Here is a 17105-nt window from a genome sequence, read left to right on the forward strand (position 1 = left end):
TATGTTTTGGGGTAGATATCGGAGTCACAAATACCTTTAAAAGTATTATTTTTAAATTATTCTTATTTCCCTATTTTTCCCTTCATCTTTTCTGTGAAATACATATGCATACAAAGCTGCTATTAAATTTTGGTCTATATGTCACAAAAAAGGTTTATTATACAGTAGGGGAGATTACAAATCAGGACCCTTCACACCTCTGCAGTATGTTACTACACATGATAATGTGCCATATTTTTTGTGTTAACATGCATTAAATTATTTATGTGCTGCCAATGTAACACAATGCACAAAAACAGCCATGTGCCCTTTTCTTTATTTAATTGTAACTTTTAACTGCATTACAGTTGAAAGTTGCAGGCCCAAGAATAATGTATAGGCTAAGAAACTAAAGTGATTACTCAATAGTGCAATATAGATAGAAAACATAAAACTACAATTCCCAAATCCCAATTATTAAAATCGGCTATAAACAGCTAGCACAGTTCTTATAATATTAGAAAGCTAAGTGAACAATTGTGAGACAAATTCATTTAAAGCTAACTTTAGCCTAATCTGCTGTCTAATATAACATATCTTTTCCTCATCCTCCCAGCCCCCCAACACTCTTGTCATCCTGTACATTCGTCTGCTAGATAATTATAACTGGGCTACCCTTTTGATGATAGCTATATATTTATCAGCACTCGGTAGCAATATGTTGCCTAATGAGTACTTTTTTTCCAGAACAGCTGTGTGGGTACAATATAGATATAAATAAATCCTATAGCAGTATAACAGTGTGTCCTCTGTAGAAAATAGATTTTTTTTTACCTGAGCCATGTCTTTACAAAGTGCTTGTGCTAATAGACATTTGGAGGCTTTTTCTGATGATATACCTTTTTTTCTGGCTAGTATGCTTAGTCAAGTGCTTAAATTCCTTCCAACCTACTGCCCCAGAACAAGTATGCACATTCCAACTGCAACAGCTGTATGCTTGTTTCAGATAGGAAAATGATTGCAGCCGGTCAAGTGATATTTTTCTCCGAAGAATTTCATAGCATTTGTGTCTTAAATTATGCATACCAGTAAACCCAGATGGAGGGTACTTCTGGTCTTGGCTTCTCATGAGCTTGCCGCATGTAAGAGAAGCTGTCTCCTGCTATCTGATTTCCCTGTAGTATATAGCATCTCCCTCCAGCTATATTGATCTTACAGATTCCGGGCCCTCATGCGTACAACAACATAGACAGGTACATCACAAACTCACTGCTGGTGAATTGCAACACTGCTCGATGCTAAGTAGGCAAACAAAGATAGTGGATGGTAAGATGGCAGATAAAGAAGACTTACTGCTAGAGAAGGTGAAAACACTGATTGTGAGCTCACTTCTTCAAAGCTACATATCTACTATAAAATCGCAAGAAGTTACCTTTAACCTCCTACATCATAATGGAGGCAGTGTAGCAACATACACTCCCACTGAAAACCATGCTACAGGAACAGAGAGCGCAGAAATGTGGGAGAATTGATAGAAGCTATATTAACTTAGGCACAGCAAGGTGGCCACCACCTGACAGAGAACAGATCACAATGCAATAACTTGAGGGTTATGGGGCTGCCTAATTCTTATGTGGCAAACCTTCATAACTTCTGTGCTATCGTTCTCCCGCAAGCAATAGGCCTCAAGGCTCCAGGTATGGACAGGGTAAGTAGACTGGGGCCTGTACCTTCTAATAATAAGACTCAGCAACTTGTGATCATCTGCTACCTAGACTTTACAGGCCACATCTAGATATTAAGTTTTTACTTAGTGCAACATAATCTGGTCGCAGAGGACACAAATTGCAACATTTGCAGAGTGGTTTTTTTTTTTTTTTTAAGTCACTAAACGCCTCAAGGCATTCAGTCAGGTTTGTGAAACTTGGAGATTAAGAATTAAAGCAGTTGTAGAAACACAGAAAGGTGACAGAAGAAAAAGACAGAATAGCCCATCGAATCTACCCATTTTTTTTTTTTTTTATGTTTGGCCCTAGCATTTACTTATTAAGTTCCTGAAGTCGCTCTCAATATGTTTTATCCCCCCAAACCTTTCACCATTTTTGTTACCCGTCTCTGGACATTATTTTATCAATATCTTTCTGTAAGTGGGGTCTCCAGAACTGGACACAGTATTCTAAATGAGGTCTCACTAAAGATCTATATAGGGGAATCAAAACCTCCTTCCTCCTGCTGGTGATCCCTCTTGTGATGCATCCTAGAATTCTCTTCGCTTTTCCCACTGCCTGGACTTACACTATTTGCTAATTTTGCAATCATCTGAAATAAGTACCCACAAATATTTCACTTCTGTATTGTTGGCTAACACTGTACGCCTAATGTTGTACTTTCTCAAGGGATTCTTTTTCCCTAGGTGCATTAATTTTCATTTAGAAACATTGAACTGCAGTCTCCACTGCTTTGACCAATCTTCCAGCAATGCCAAATCATGTTTCATGTTATAGACAACCCTATTACACACCTTTGTCTGGAATCCTGTCCGCTCGGACATGTTCTGTCGTCTGTACAGACCTACCGTACATGTCCGAGCGCCCGCCATCCCTCGCATGCATCGAATGACTTCGACGCATGCGTGGAAGCATTGAACTGGCAGGGCCGCCCACGTCGCCGCATCATCGTCGCGGCGACGGCGCGGCCACGCCCCGCATATTGTTTACGCGCGGATTTCTGTATGATGGTGAGTACAGCCACCATACAGAAATCCCCGGGCAGACATGTACGGTGAAAGCGGTCCGGCGGACCGGTTTCATCGTACATGTTTGGTCGTCTGTACACGGCCTAAAAGGGGAAAAAAAACGTATATTTCTTTAAGGCATGATCTATAGCAGTGATGGCAAACCTTGGCACCCCAGATGTTTTGGAACTACATTTCCCATAATGCTCATGCACTCTGTAGTGAAGATGAGCATCATGGGGAATGCAGTTTAAAAAAATCTGGGGTGCCAAGGTTCGCTGTCACTGATCTATAGCATAGTGCTTCTGCAGTGTAAATTGTCCCTTTCTATGTTGTAAAATACCTGGTTGATTCTGCCTGTTTATGTCCCCCCCGCATGTGTGCTGACCACGGTGATCATGGCTGCTGATACATGATATTGTGGTCAGTTTACGTGCCTCCGTCATTTCCCTCCCTGCTCTGAGTCTCTCCCTCTCCCCACCCCTCCCTGTCTGTCAGTTCAAAAGCCTGTATGAGAGCCAATCTCCTCTCCGCCCCTCCCCTTTTGTTGCTATTCCCTGTGGCTTGACACAGTAATATTTACAAATAACTTGCATCCCCTCTGTTTTATGAAGATACAAAGTACAGTGTGTCCATTTGTTTAAAAATTTGAATCCTAAATACCTTCTTCCACAGCACTGCTGTGCGGTCATGTGACCCCCCCTCTGCTGGCCGACTGACATCACAGGAGAATCTCAGCCCCCCCCCCCCGCTGCTCTCCTTAAATCTAGGAAGGAGAGCTGAGGAGGACACGTGACAGCACAGAGGTGCTGTGAGAGAAGATATTTAGGATTAGAATTTTTGAAAAACGGACACATGGTATTTTGTATCTTGATAAGATCGAGGAGATGCAAATTATTGATAATTCTGACTTTACAACCACTTTCAATTTTGAACATATATCTGGACACCTTCAGGGTATTTACAGAAGATCTAAAGCAGTTGATAAGATGCTCTCTTTCCAAACATACATGGGGGGTATTTAGTGGTATCATATTGGCATCTTCTGGTGCCTTTTTCACATTTTACCAATGGGCCTTTTCATTTGGCCGTAACTTCAGTTTATATAGACTTTTTGGGGAAAAGCCAGGTTTCCTTTTGCTGGTATTGTCTTTCAAGGGATATTTAATGTACTGTGTTTATGTAAGAGGCAGGAAAAAAAATAGAATTTATGTGTATGTATACTGTATATAGCAAACACTGCCCTCTGGTGTTCATATATTATATCTGCTTTTGCAAGTAGAAAAATAGGAACAATTGTACTTCAAATAGCAAATAAATAAAATAAAATATGGATAAGTGAGGCTATATCCAAACTCTGTTTCTATTTCAACTATAGCACTTATACATATAATATTTTATAAATATATATATTAATATAGAATATTAAATTTTTTTCTTATTTGATCCTGACCCCCCATGGTTTCACTGCATGCTATGTGTGCGGCAGCTGCAGTATCCTGTAAATCAAAGCATGTCTGACACACCAAAACACTGCAACATTCAGTCAGCAGCTCGCTGGAATCAGCGTGATACCCAAGTCTAGAGGAAGAAGAAATAATGCCGGTGTATATTTTAAAAGATCTATAGATAGACAGCATTCAGCAAAGGTCATAAGGGCTTTGCTGCTTCTAAAACGAACACCTAAAATAACGATATTGGTTCTTAGTAGATGCATAGCTGTAGTTCATATGACTGCTGTATAGCAGCAACATATTCCTTGACTATGTGCAATCCACACGCATTTAGTAAGTTGAGTTGCTAAAACTTTTACCACCCATGGGGCAATTTAATTGTGATTGAGCTCTATTGTTTACTGGACTTGTGCAATAAAAAATATAAAAAAAGAATTGTCAGCTCACGTTTCCGACTGTCCCCATATAGCGTATAAATGAAAACCTTGTATTCTGCATTCCTATTCAGTAATTGCAATAGGTTGCCTCACTTTCCTTAATGTGATAGTAATGGTGCACTTAGGCAGACTTGATCACTACAATTAAAATGACTTATTTTTCAGCTTGGAAGAGCTAAGAACAGTAGTCAGATGTGCTTTGGATTGTTCGTGTGCAAATTTATATGACTCTAAATGTTCTTTTACAATTTTACTATCATTTTAAACCTATAGTATCTTTGATATATTGTAAATGAGTTACTAATTTACTAAGTGCAAATCCTGTATTAGCACCCTATAGCATATATTAGGATACGTGTGCATTTGTTTTTCTCCTACTGCACCCTGTTATTGATGTAATTGTTTTCTTTTGCTACACAGCTTTCGTTATGTACTAATCTTTAGAAGAGTGTTTTGTATTTCTTCTTTTTGTATTACCCTTGCTTGTACACCTTTTACAATGACACCACAGGTGATGGTACTACAATTTAATTCAACCATAATGTTTTCATTTTAGTATGAGTATTAGTATGAGTTCTTCCACAGAAAAATATGCTTTTTACATTTTTATCATCATGAGAAATAAGGCCTAATTTGATTTTTCTTTTTTAATCAGCACAGGAAACAGTACTTACATTCAATGAGAGGTGTCCCTTGTTCTGATGACTGAAATCTTCACTCCTCTAACCCCCATACCTTTGTAGCAGTAATCTTCTGGTGCTACAGGGTTTAATACCTCCCCTGGTTCTGTCATAGGCAGTCATAAAGAGTGCCAATTATGTCCACTGTTTTCATCTCCTCCTCCATTCATATAATTATTCATCAATGAAGAGTGCACTATGAATGAAAGGCAGGCGATTGAATGAAGAGGGTGGAAAAGTTAGTTATGGTCAGCACTATTGATGAGGGGCCTATGACAGGTCCAGCAGCTGTATTAACCCCTGGAGCACCGGGAGATTACAGCTGCAGGAGTATAGGAGGAGGGCAGCTCCTGTGCTGATCTAAAAAAGTGCATGCTTTTTACTGATCTCTGTGGTTCCAGTGCTTAGTGCTGTTAGCAAGTCATCCAGGACAGGACTGCCCCTGCTGCATTCATCATTGTTAATGTCTGTTGAAGACCAGTTTTGGTACCTAATAATCAGTTAATTTGTATAGGCATTTCAAAGGGTGAACCATTTTTAGTTTTCAACCTTTTTGGTATTCCAAATTAACAATTGCAATTTTTCTTATACTCTGAATAATTTTATCGTCCAATTTCTTTGTACATTGTAATGAATCTTTAGTATGGGAGCTGATGGACATTGTTTTTTTTTTTTTTTCAAACAGGTCGAGCAATATCACAATGTGATCTTCCAAGGTCCAGAAGGGAGCCTGCAAGAATATATTGTGGATCAGCTTTCATGCTACATCAAGGTATACTACGGAGATATTTTTTGTATAGTAGTGCATGGTCACATTTCCAACACTAACAAGGACTTTATCCCACCAGAACAAGGAAGAGGGTACTGGATTTTGCTGTGATGTGGTGAAGGTTGAAGTAGATTCTGGATTATCTAAGGAGCAACTAGTGGACATTTTTATTAATTCAGGTAACATGATTTACAGTGTAATACTTGTAAACCAGTTGAGAAATTATACTTTGTGCATTAACCACTTGCTTACTGGGCACATAAACCCCCTTCGTTCCCAGGCGAAATTTCAGCTTCCGGCACTGCGTCGCTTTAACTGACATTTGCGCGGTCGTGCGACGTGGCTCCCAAACAAAATTGACGTCCTTTTTTCCCCACAAATAGAGCTTTATTTTGGTGGTATTTGATCACCTCTGCGGTTTTTATTTTTTGCGCTATAAACAAAAAAAGAGCGACAATTTAAAAAAATATATATATATTTTTTACTTGTTGCTATAATAAATATCCCAATTTTTTTTTTTTAAAACGATTTTTTTTCCCAGTTAAGGCCGATACGTATTTTTCGACGTATTTTTGTAAAAAAAAAAAAATCGCAATAAGCGACTGGTTTGCGCAAAAGTTATAGCGCCTACAAAATGGGGGATAGATTTATGATTTTTTTTTTTTACTTGTAATGGCGGCGATTTGCGATTTTTTTTTGTCAGGGCTGCGATATTGCGGCGGTCATATCGGACACTTTTGACACAATTTTGGGACCATTCACATTTATACAGCGATCAGTGCTATAAAAATGCACTAATTACTGTATAAATGTGACTGGCAGTGAAGGGGTTAACACTAGGGGGTGAGGAAGGGGTTAAATGTATTCCCTCATTGTGTTCTTACTGTGTGGGGGGTGACTGGGGGAGGTGACCGATGCTGTGTCCCTATGTAAAGGGACACAGATCGGTCTCCTCTCTCCCTGACAGCACGTGGAGCTCTGTGTTTACACACAGAGCTCCACGTCTCTGCTGTGTAACCGACGATCGCGTGCGTCTGGCGGACATCGCGGCCGCCAGGCACTCGCATCGGCTCCCGAACGATGCGCCGGGCACGTTTTTTCCCCGCTGCGCGCCCCCAGTGGCGCGCACAGGGAACAACAACAACAGGACGTCCAGGGACGCCCACCCGGCACTTGAGAGCCGTGCTGTGGATGTCTTTCGACCATAGCGCGGATCTCAAGTGGTTAAACCAACAGTTAACCTTGGCTTCTCTGTGCAGGTCTAGAAAAAATGTAATTGGCCAATTGAAATTAAGAGTTTGATCTTTTTAACCTAAATGTGTTACTGCAGACAGTTAAAAGAATGCAGTTGTTGTTTGTTCCAACCTGTTCATGTACAACCTGCTTGTCATTTTAGGTTGTTTAATTCCTGTTACTGATTCACCTCCTTGCAAAAAGAAAACCATCATCATTCTGGAAAAATTAGAGAGTGTCTCTTTATTGGAATTGCTTGGGGATTTGATGTCTCCATTAGAAAACCGTGGATCTGAAAATCCGTACTGCATTCACAGAGGTAGATATATTCATAGAAGGGACCAGAAAGAATATTCTAAAGCTCTAATGTCAAGTGATATATTGTGAATGTGGCTTTATATTTTTTCTCTAATAAAGCCAGTGGACTGTCTGATGCCTACTACTTCCATGAAGATTGCTTTTTGATGGGAACTATTGCAAGGCCTCGCCTTCAAGGACCAGAATTATTGGTACAGCAGCATTTCCGATGGGTCCAACTTAGATGGGATGGAGAGCCCATGCATAGTTTACTTCACAAAGTTTTGAAAAGAAGAGTTGTACATAAGGTATGTCCCTCCAATATAAAGGTGACTGTAAAGATAAACTATATCAATACATCTTTTAGTTTATTGCTTTTTATTCTAATATAATAATTTTTCAGTGGCCATGCATGGAAACATTCAAATTTCTGTGACCAAGATGATTACATTTTTGCTTAACTTGGGCACTGTTTTGAGCACATACAAACACCATACATGCAGTGTACCTAGTGGAAATTAAACAACAGATCTCTACAGCAATAGTTCTAATCACTGACTTTATATATTACTTGTCTTCCGATGTAATAATTGCAAATTATTACTGTAGAGAGCATCAACATGAACATGTATTTTCTATGTAGAGCACTAGTATCTTGTTGTGTTGTCCTCTACCATCCTTTTACAGTAAACAAGTATCATAAAACATGGATATGTCCAGATAAAATTATTGCCTGCATTCAAGTACTTGTACTGGAGACCAAAGAAATCATACAAAATCTTTCCTTTCAGTTTAAAGGTAAATTGCCTCCATCCAGCGACCCAGTGTGTCAAGGTGTAGATTGGATATGCGCAGTATGGCATCAGCTAAACTCCTGCTTGTCTCGTTTGGGCACACCAGAGGCACTTTTTGGACCACAGCCATTTATGACTTGTCCAATAGTGTCTGGAAATGCACAAATAATGGTGAAGTAAGTATTCCTAACTTAAAGAGGACATACAATCCAATCAATATAACATATCTTTTGTGGACTATGAACCAAGCAGCCTGCGTTTTAGGAATATATGCAGTTCAGGGTCCTTCCTGTAGCTTTCTTCCCTCAGTTTACATTCTGCTTTGTTCCTGGGGAATTTCTCATTAAGTATATGGGTTTAAGCAAAAGCACAAGTACAGTAGGTGAACCCGATTTTGTGTCAATCTCGCTCTCTTTCTCGGCGAGATTGAGCACCTACGAGCCCCATCGCGGGAGCCAGCGCCGAGCTGGCTTGCCGCGATGGAGACAGAGCCGTCATAGAAGCGACGGGAGATCCGACTTGGATTCCCGCCAATTCTACACGTGTGCGGCGTTTGTTATGAATCCTGAGGGGGAAGTCCCCGCCGGATTTTAAATAAAAATCCGGCATGGGTTCCCCCCCTCAGGAGCATACCTGGCCCTTAGGTCTGTTATGGGTTGTAAGGAGAGCCCCCCTACGCCGAAAAAAACGGCGTAGGGGGTCCCCCTACAATCCATACCAGACCCGTATCCAAAGCACGCTACCCGGCCAGCCAGGAAGGGAGTGGGGACGAGCGAGCGCCCCCCCCCTCCTGAGCCGTACCAGGCTGCATGCCCTCAACATGGGGGGGTTGGTGCTCTGGGGCAGGGGGGCGCACTGCGGCCCCCCCACCTCAGAGCACCCTGTCCCCATGTTGATGAGGACAGGGCCCCTTCCCGACAACCCTGGCCGTTGGTTTTTGGGGTATGCGGGCGGGAGGCTTATCGGAATCTGGGAGCCCCCTTTAATAAGGGGGCCCCCAGATACCGGCCCCCCACCCTAAGTGAATGAGTATGGGGTACATCGTACCCCTACCCATTCACCTGCAAGAAAAGTGGTAAAAACACAAATAAACCACACAGGGTATTAAAATATTTTATTAGTCTGCTCCGGAGGCCTCCCCTGTCTTCTTTATTAGCTCTTTTACCAGGGGAAGCTTCTTCTTTGACGTCTTCGGGTGGGTGGGGGCCGCCGTCTGGTTCTCTTCCACCGCCGGGGGGGGGGGGTCGCTTTTAAAAAAGCCCCCACCCCCCGGCGGGTTTCCTCCGGCGTCTTCGGCGGGGGGGCTTCTTCTTCCGCTATCCCGACGGGTCTTCTCCGCTATCCGGGGGGTCTTCTCAACTCTCCGGGGGTCTCCTTCTATATTCGCCGCTCTCCGCTGTTGACTCGGCGCACCCCGGTTCTTCGTCTCGCTGTCCGGTGTCTTCTTCCGTGCTGTACGTCTTCTTCTCCTTCCGTGCTGTGAGTTCTTCTTCCGTGCTGTGACGTCATGTTCTTCACTTCTCTCCTTCTCCCGATGTTGACACGCCGGTCCTTCTCGCTGAAATGACGGATGCGCGCCTTGCACCGGACCTATATAGGCCTCACAATCCCATCATGCTCTGTACCTACCCATGTGATACCTACCCACGTAGCATAATAAGTTGTGAAAATGGTATATGGTCTTATAAAGCAGAGACAGTATGATATTGACTGAATTGTAGATTGTTCAGTGTTTGGTGCATGTGTGCATACATTTATCTTTTTTTTTCTTAAGGTGGATGTCAAAATTGTGGAATGCAGTAATTGTGCCAAAAGTAGAAGAAGCAATTCTTTTCCTGGCTACAGTCAAGAGATCCTCCATTCTAGGCCATGTTGCGCCTATTAATACCCCAAGCCAAGGGCAACAAGCAGTTGTAAGAGCAGCCCTCAGTATATTGCTCAATAAAGCTATACTCCATGGCTGCCATCTTCCAAAAAATGGTAAGTGCTGTTTCTGAAACAAGTCTGTTGCATTTTTTTCATAGGAAAGTTTGCTGGATGTACAAGGTGTCCTGCTTCAATTCATTGAACGAATGTTGTATACATTTTTTATTTCAGATGTAGAACAATGTTTAGCAGATTTTAAAGGAGGGCATTTTTCTTTATCCATGAGTTCTACTTACATGCCTGGAGGAAAGAAGAAGGGGGAGAATGGAGCTTGGAGAAAAGTCAGTACAAGTCCTCGCAAAAAATCCAATCTAAACTCTTCATGGAGCCAAGATGAAGTGAGACAGGAAGGTAATCTAGTTTCCAGAATGGGATATACCCTTCATTATCAGGGTTCCTTTTGTAGGTGTAAATTCCACAATAAACTATGGGAATAGTAACACAGAAATGTAACTAAATCATTAAACGCAAAGCCTCCAGAAGAACCTTCAAAAGCGACCCATAAGAGAGTCAGACTTGTTTGTAGACAAGTAGAATCCCCTCATGGCTACATACCAAACTAGGCAGAGAAGAAAACCACTTGGTTGCTCTTCGACCTATTACTAGAAGAAATGGTGCACATGAGTGATAAAAAAGCAAAGGAAGAGGCGCCTCTGAGTGTAGATGTTTAAGCGTAATTTAATGTAAAAAAGAGTACATATAACTCACATTTTAGAGGTTAAAATAGACATTGTACAGGTTTCTTTGCGGGTGATCGTCAGTTTCGTCACTTGTAGTTCTCCTACTGCTGGGCACTTGTGCTGAGCAAAGCTGTCTCTCACTGCCGTGCGGTGTTGAGGCCGGCGGCGGTGGGGAGGAAAACTTGTGAGCCAGTCAAACAAAGTGGAGGTGTTATTGGCAGTATGATGGTACTGATGGTTCTGAGCTTGATAAAGGAGCGCGACTGCCGCACCATCGCAGTTCGAACGCTTAGGAAACGCGTCGCATAAAATCCAGTGACGTCATCAGTACCATCATACTGCCAATAACACCTCCACTTTGTTTGACTGGCTCACAAGTTTTCCTCCCCACCGCCGCCGGCCTCAACACTGCACGGCAGTGAGAGACAGCTTTGCTCAGCACAAGTGCCCAGCAGTAGGAGAACTACAAGTGACGGAACTGACGATCACCCGCAAAGAAACCTGTACAATGTCTATTTTAACCTCTAAAATGTGAGTTATATGTACTCTTTTTTACATTAAATTACGCTTAAACATCTACACTCAGAGGCGCCTCTTCCTTTGCTTTTTTGTTACAGTCTTGGAACACGGTTTCTGTTCTACAATGATGGCAGCCCTGAGGTTATAGTTGTGACCCCTGCAAAAACTCTCATCCGTCCGTCCCTGGACTTTATCCCCATTACCACCCCCCCCTCCCCCTCCACCTGGAGCAATAGACTCTTTTTTACTGTGCAAATCTCATGCACACTATTTTACTCATTTATATATAATTTTCATATATATTTATTTATTTCCATTGTTGCATAATATTAAGGAATTGTTGTACTCAGAATTGCGCATTTTTCTCCTTGTATACTGCACATGAGTGATGCAATTTATTAACAAATGAACAAAGCCCTGGCATTCAGTTATGCAAAATCAATCTAACGTAATACCAGTTTGAAAACAACCTAGTTTTTGGTTAGGTACATGTTTAAGTGTGTGTGGGAAGCAACTCTGCAAATAGTCCTACCTGCTCTGTACATACGGTATGCTGTATATTGTATTATAGCACAGAGTATATTTATATGCTTAGATTGTTAGAAGTGTTGCACACACTAGACCAATAATTGTAATCCAGGACTATATAATTATAACAAAGTGAGCACATAAACTGACTTTATAATTGCACTGTTTAAACAAATTCCCTTATAATACTTTATTTGTATTATATGGCTTTCCAATAGTCTTATGCCTCATACACACCATCACTTTATGTGATGAAAAAAAAACGACGTTTTGAAAAACGTCAATTAAAATGACTGTGTGTGGGGGAAAACATTGTTTTATGTCTTGTGAAAAACGACCAAATAAAATTGAAGCATGCTTCATTTTTTGTGTCGTTTTTCAAAACGTCAATTTTTGTGTCAATTAAAATGATAGTGTGTGGGCAAAAAGACATTTAAAACAACGTTTTTAAACCCGCGCATGCTCAGAAGCAAGTTATGAAGCTAGCTTCAATGGAAAAGAGTGCTGAACGTAACCGCGCTTTGCTAGAGCATTTTGAAAAAACGATGGTGTGTAGGCAACGTCGTTTTTGAAAATGACGTTTCAAAAACGTTGTTTTGTTTCATGATTTAAAACGTCGTTTTTTTTCATCACATAAAGTGATGGTGTGTACGCGGCATGAGAAAAGTAAAATGTCTGAGATATACACATAACATCTTCTTGTAGATGAAAGGACCAATGCCGACCAGTGATGTACCCGTACTCAGCTTGATCTTCTGGCTGATCAATGAGATTATCAAAGACCAAAATGGCTTTGATTGCCTCTATAAAATAAGAGCCCGGAAGTGATCAGCTTTTTTATTTCCACAAAATTAAAATGTTATTAAAAGCCATTGATATCAAAACTGGGAGCCTATGATGGGACATCACTTCCAGGTTACAGTATAAAAACTGAGGGGAGATGGCAAACAGCAGTCCATGTGTAACAAACCGTGCAGGTGGCCAGGCTCGGCACGCTGGTACGCTGTGGTGACATCATGGCCAACCATCCGATGAAAGCAGGAAGGAGCCACGAGGAACCATCATGGAGCGCAAGTGTGGGGGTTGCCATGACAGCGCGTTTTTACACACATGCGCTTTGTCAAGTCCGTGTCCTTGTCATGACTTGACAAAGTGCATGTGCGCAAAATGCATCATCATCACGGCAACCACCACGCTTGCATTCCATGCTGCTTCCATCCGGTGGCTGGTCGTGACGTCAGCGCGGCGTTGCACGAGCCTGGCTGCCTGCATAGTTTGTTACATACGGGCAGCTATTTGCCATCTCCCCTCAGCACTCATACTGTAACCTGGAAGTGATGTCCCATCATAGCCCAAAACTCCTGGCTTTGGTATCGTTGGCTTTTAACAGCATTTTAATTATGTGGAAATAGCATTTGTACATGCATAGACGTCATTGTGACCAGCACCACATCTATTTAATCCGGTGAGGATCTTCTCAATACAAATGATTGCATCCAGAGCCCAGAGTGCTGTCTTTCCTGTTTGTTTTCTTTTATCAATAAGGGTGCATTTATTGATTTTACTTGTGGGTAAATGATTCAGAATATACGTAATAAGATCAGTGGGGTCAGCATTAAAACCAGACAGCTAGCCTTTACAGATGAAGGTCAGAAATGTCAGTCCCCATATTTTCCTCATAAATAGGTACATTTTAAACAAATTTGCAAAAAAACACTAATATTTGTCATTTGATGACTGTTCACATTTAAAATAATTCTGTCAATTGAACTTATGGTGAAATTAAACCAGTTTTCTGAAAAAAAACGTTTTTTTTGCATATAGATCTCATTACAGGTTATTTTATTTAACTTCCCTCACAGGTGACATTTCAAAGAATGACCTGAAGCCTGGAGGCAGTTCTTCACTAACTACGAAAAAGTATGTTTATTGTCTTTCCTGCTTGCTGAAAATAATTTAGGTTTCTTTAGTGAGTTTTGTGTGGTTTATCACAAACAGTGTCAAGCTGCTCTGTTGTTGTCAAGAGAAACCCTTGCCCTTTTATTTGACTTAGGCCTCGTACACACGACCAAGAAACTCGTCGGAAAAGACACTTCGTTTTCCTCGACGAGTTCCTTGTTAGGCTTGTCGAGGAACTCGACAAGCTTGCTTTGCGTACAAGACAAAATCTCCTCGTTCTCAAACGCGGTGACGTACAACACATACAATGGCAGGGTATGTTCGATTCCACTGACACAGCCCTTGGGGCTGCATTTCCATTACAAATGCTACTTTTACTCCTGTCTCATACTTTATTCTGAGCATGCGCCGGTTTCTTAGCATACACACGCTCGAGTTTCTCGTAGAAAACCAGCGAGGAACACGACGAGGAAATTGAGACTCCCATCGAGGAAAAAGAGAACTTCTTCTCTTTTTTCCTCGTCGAGTTCCTCGACAGTTTCCTCGATGAAAAACGTACACACGACCGTTTTCCTTGGCAAAAAAGCTCTCCCGCCAAGTTTCTTGATGGATTCTGTTGAGTTTCTCGGTCGTGTGTACGAGGCCTTACTCTTATGCCGCGTACACACGATCGGAATTTCCAACAATAAATGTTCAATGGGAGCTTGTTGTCGGAAATTCCGACCATGTATAGGCTCCATTGGACATTTGCTGTCGGAATTTCCGACAACAAAAATTTGAGAGCTGGTTCTCAAATTTTCCGACAGCAAGTTTTGTTTGTGACCCCCTTACATTGGGGTCACCAGAGAGCCCCCCTTACATTTGGGTCACCAGAGAGCCCCCCTTACATCAGGGTCACCAGAGAGCTTGTCACGTTGCCTGCCACAAGATGCAGCTTGTCACTTGCCAATCACCTGCCACCAGATGCGAATTGTTACATACAGAGACGCTAGGGTATATAGAAGACAAGCTAGAGTATATGGAAGAGAGGCTATGGTATACAGAGAGGCTGGGGTGTACAGAGAGGGTGGGGTATACAGAAAGGCCGGGTATACAGAGTGGCTGAGAGAGGCTGGGTATACAGAGAGGCTGGGTATACATAGAGGCTGGTGTATACAGAGAGGCTAGTGTATACAGACAGGCTGGGTATACATAGAGGCTAGTGTATACAGTTAAGCTGGGTATACATAGAGGCTAGTGTATACAGACAGGCTGGGTACAAAGAAAGGCTAGTGTTTTACAGAGATGCTGAGTATACAGAGAGGCTGAGAGAGGCTAGGTATACAGAGAGGCTGGGAGAGGCTAGTTTTACAGAGAGGCTGGGTATACAGACAGGCTGGGTATACAGACAGAAAAATGTGTATATCCAGGGCACTTCAAGCATTTGAATCCTGACAGATAAAGTCTGTGTTGGAGAGGGTAGCAAATCTTCACACACTTTAGGCAGCACTCAGGGAGACAATCAATCTCTAATGGAAACAGAAAAACAAACAAGGTGCCTATAAGTGCAGAAGTATAAAACTCATTGGTTCCTTCTTCAGCTGGCTGAAGAAAGAACCAATGAGCTGTTCCGAAACGCATTATCTCGTGAACTTCCCTGGAAGCTTTACCATCACAGACTGGGACTACCCAGAGAGGCTGGGTATACCGACAGACTAGGGGAAGTACAGAGTTTCCCCCCTTCTCCATGGTATACACACACCTGTCGCCTCCCCAGCTCAGGAGATCGTGTGAGAAAGCTCCTCACGATTCTATGATTTGGGCGGAGCAAGGGAGAAGACTCTCTCACACTGATCTCCCTTCTCTGGCTGTCAGTGAAGCATGATGTGAAGACTCAGTGAGAGTGCCGCGGCTGTGTGGGACAGCGCTGTGTCAGGCAGCCTGTGACACTTTCACGGTAGGGCTGGCCCTGGACTCAGGGCTATGGGCCCCAGATTTGGGGCTTTAGCCTCAATAGCCACCCCCTAGTGACGCCACTGATGGTAGACAATCGGCTTCTAACTTCAGCTTGTTCAATTAAACTTTGACAAAAACAACTGGAAGCTGATTGGTTTCTATGCAGAAATGCACCAGATTTTGCACACTCCCGTTTTAGTACATCAACCTCATTGTATTGGGTGCAGGAGATGACTGCACTTAAGAGCTCAATTGCGTAGATGGCACCATCAGATATCTCTAGGACAAAACAAACTGGTGAGTTTAAAGGCCCATACACACGGTCGGACTTTTTGCCAACAAACTTCAAAATGAGCAAGTTTTCAAAATAGTCCGACTGTGTGTACGCTCCATCGGACAAACTTTTTCGGGTTTTATCGGACAAAAAGTTTGGTCTGCAAACGGACAAACTTTACGTCAACAAGAGTCCGATGGTGCCTAGTCCGACCGTGTGTACAGCAAGCAATCGGACTTTTGGACAAAGTACAAACACGCATGCTCAGAAGCAAAGACCAGCCGGAAGCGTTCTGTCTGGTAGAACTAGCGTTCGTATTTGAAAGAGCACATTTGTGACGCAGCAAATTCTGAAATCAAGAAAAGCAGCGCACATTCTCTTCTTCTTTATAATGTTATAATATTAAAAGCTGCTTTGCTGGTGATACTGACGGAGTAAAAACAAATGTCTTTACTTTGGATTAGTATATTTTGGTTATATGAATCAAACATATTTCTATATTTTTTGGTGGGTCAAGTTAGCACAACCCCATTGCGCAACATGTCTGCTTGACGAACGAACGTTCAGAAACGAACAAAATTGCACGAAAATGAAAATTGCCAATGCACACAGACGAAACCTCTACTAACTCTCAATTAGCAGAAGGAGCCCAAAGGGTGACGCTGGAGAATTGAACTTCCTCTTTTAAACTCTCGTCAGTACGTTGAAACGTCACTACGTTGCCGAAAAAGTCAGAGCGTGTGTATGATATGGGTGTGCCCGGCCAACTCCCTTCGGACAAAAATCCAAGGGAAAGTGTGTTTGATGTCCGATTGTGTGTACGAGGCTTAAGAATAGAAATACTAAATTTTGGTTGGTTGCCTTTAGTTATTATGTCACTTAATTCCAGTTCTTGAACATATAATATAAAAAACACATGGAGACTGTTTGAATGATTTGAGAATTCTTGGGAATTAACACTCTGTGT

The 17105-nt window shown here is 42.1% G+C and overlaps 1 protein-coding gene across 2 annotated transcripts in view; it reads left to right on the forward strand.

The window, feature by feature from the left end:
- CTTNBP2 (cortactin binding protein 2) overlaps nucleotides 1-17105 on the forward strand; it is a 124522-nt gene that overhangs the window by 99027 nt on the left and 8390 nt on the right. For both annotated transcript variants that reach the window (XM_040343758.1, XM_040343759.1), the window contains 8 exons: nucleotides 5970-6056; nucleotides 6133-6232; nucleotides 7450-7605; nucleotides 7704-7891; nucleotides 8375-8553; nucleotides 10152-10357; nucleotides 10475-10654; nucleotides 13893-13950. In XM_040343758.1, coding sequence (XP_040199692.1) covers nucleotides 5970-6056; nucleotides 6133-6232; nucleotides 7450-7605; nucleotides 7704-7891; nucleotides 8375-8553; nucleotides 10152-10357; nucleotides 10475-10654; nucleotides 13893-13950 — 1154 coding nt within the window. The remainder of the gene's footprint in view (nucleotides 1-5969; nucleotides 6057-6132; nucleotides 6233-7449; nucleotides 7606-7703; nucleotides 7892-8374; nucleotides 8554-10151; nucleotides 10358-10474; nucleotides 10655-13892; nucleotides 13951-17105) is intronic.

The sequence above is a fragment of the Rana temporaria genome, chromosome 3 (assembly GCF_905171775.1).
Source record: "Rana temporaria chromosome 3, aRanTem1.1, whole genome shotgun sequence".
Classification (NCBI taxonomy): domain Eukaryota; kingdom Metazoa; phylum Chordata; class Amphibia; order Anura; family Ranidae; genus Rana; species Rana temporaria.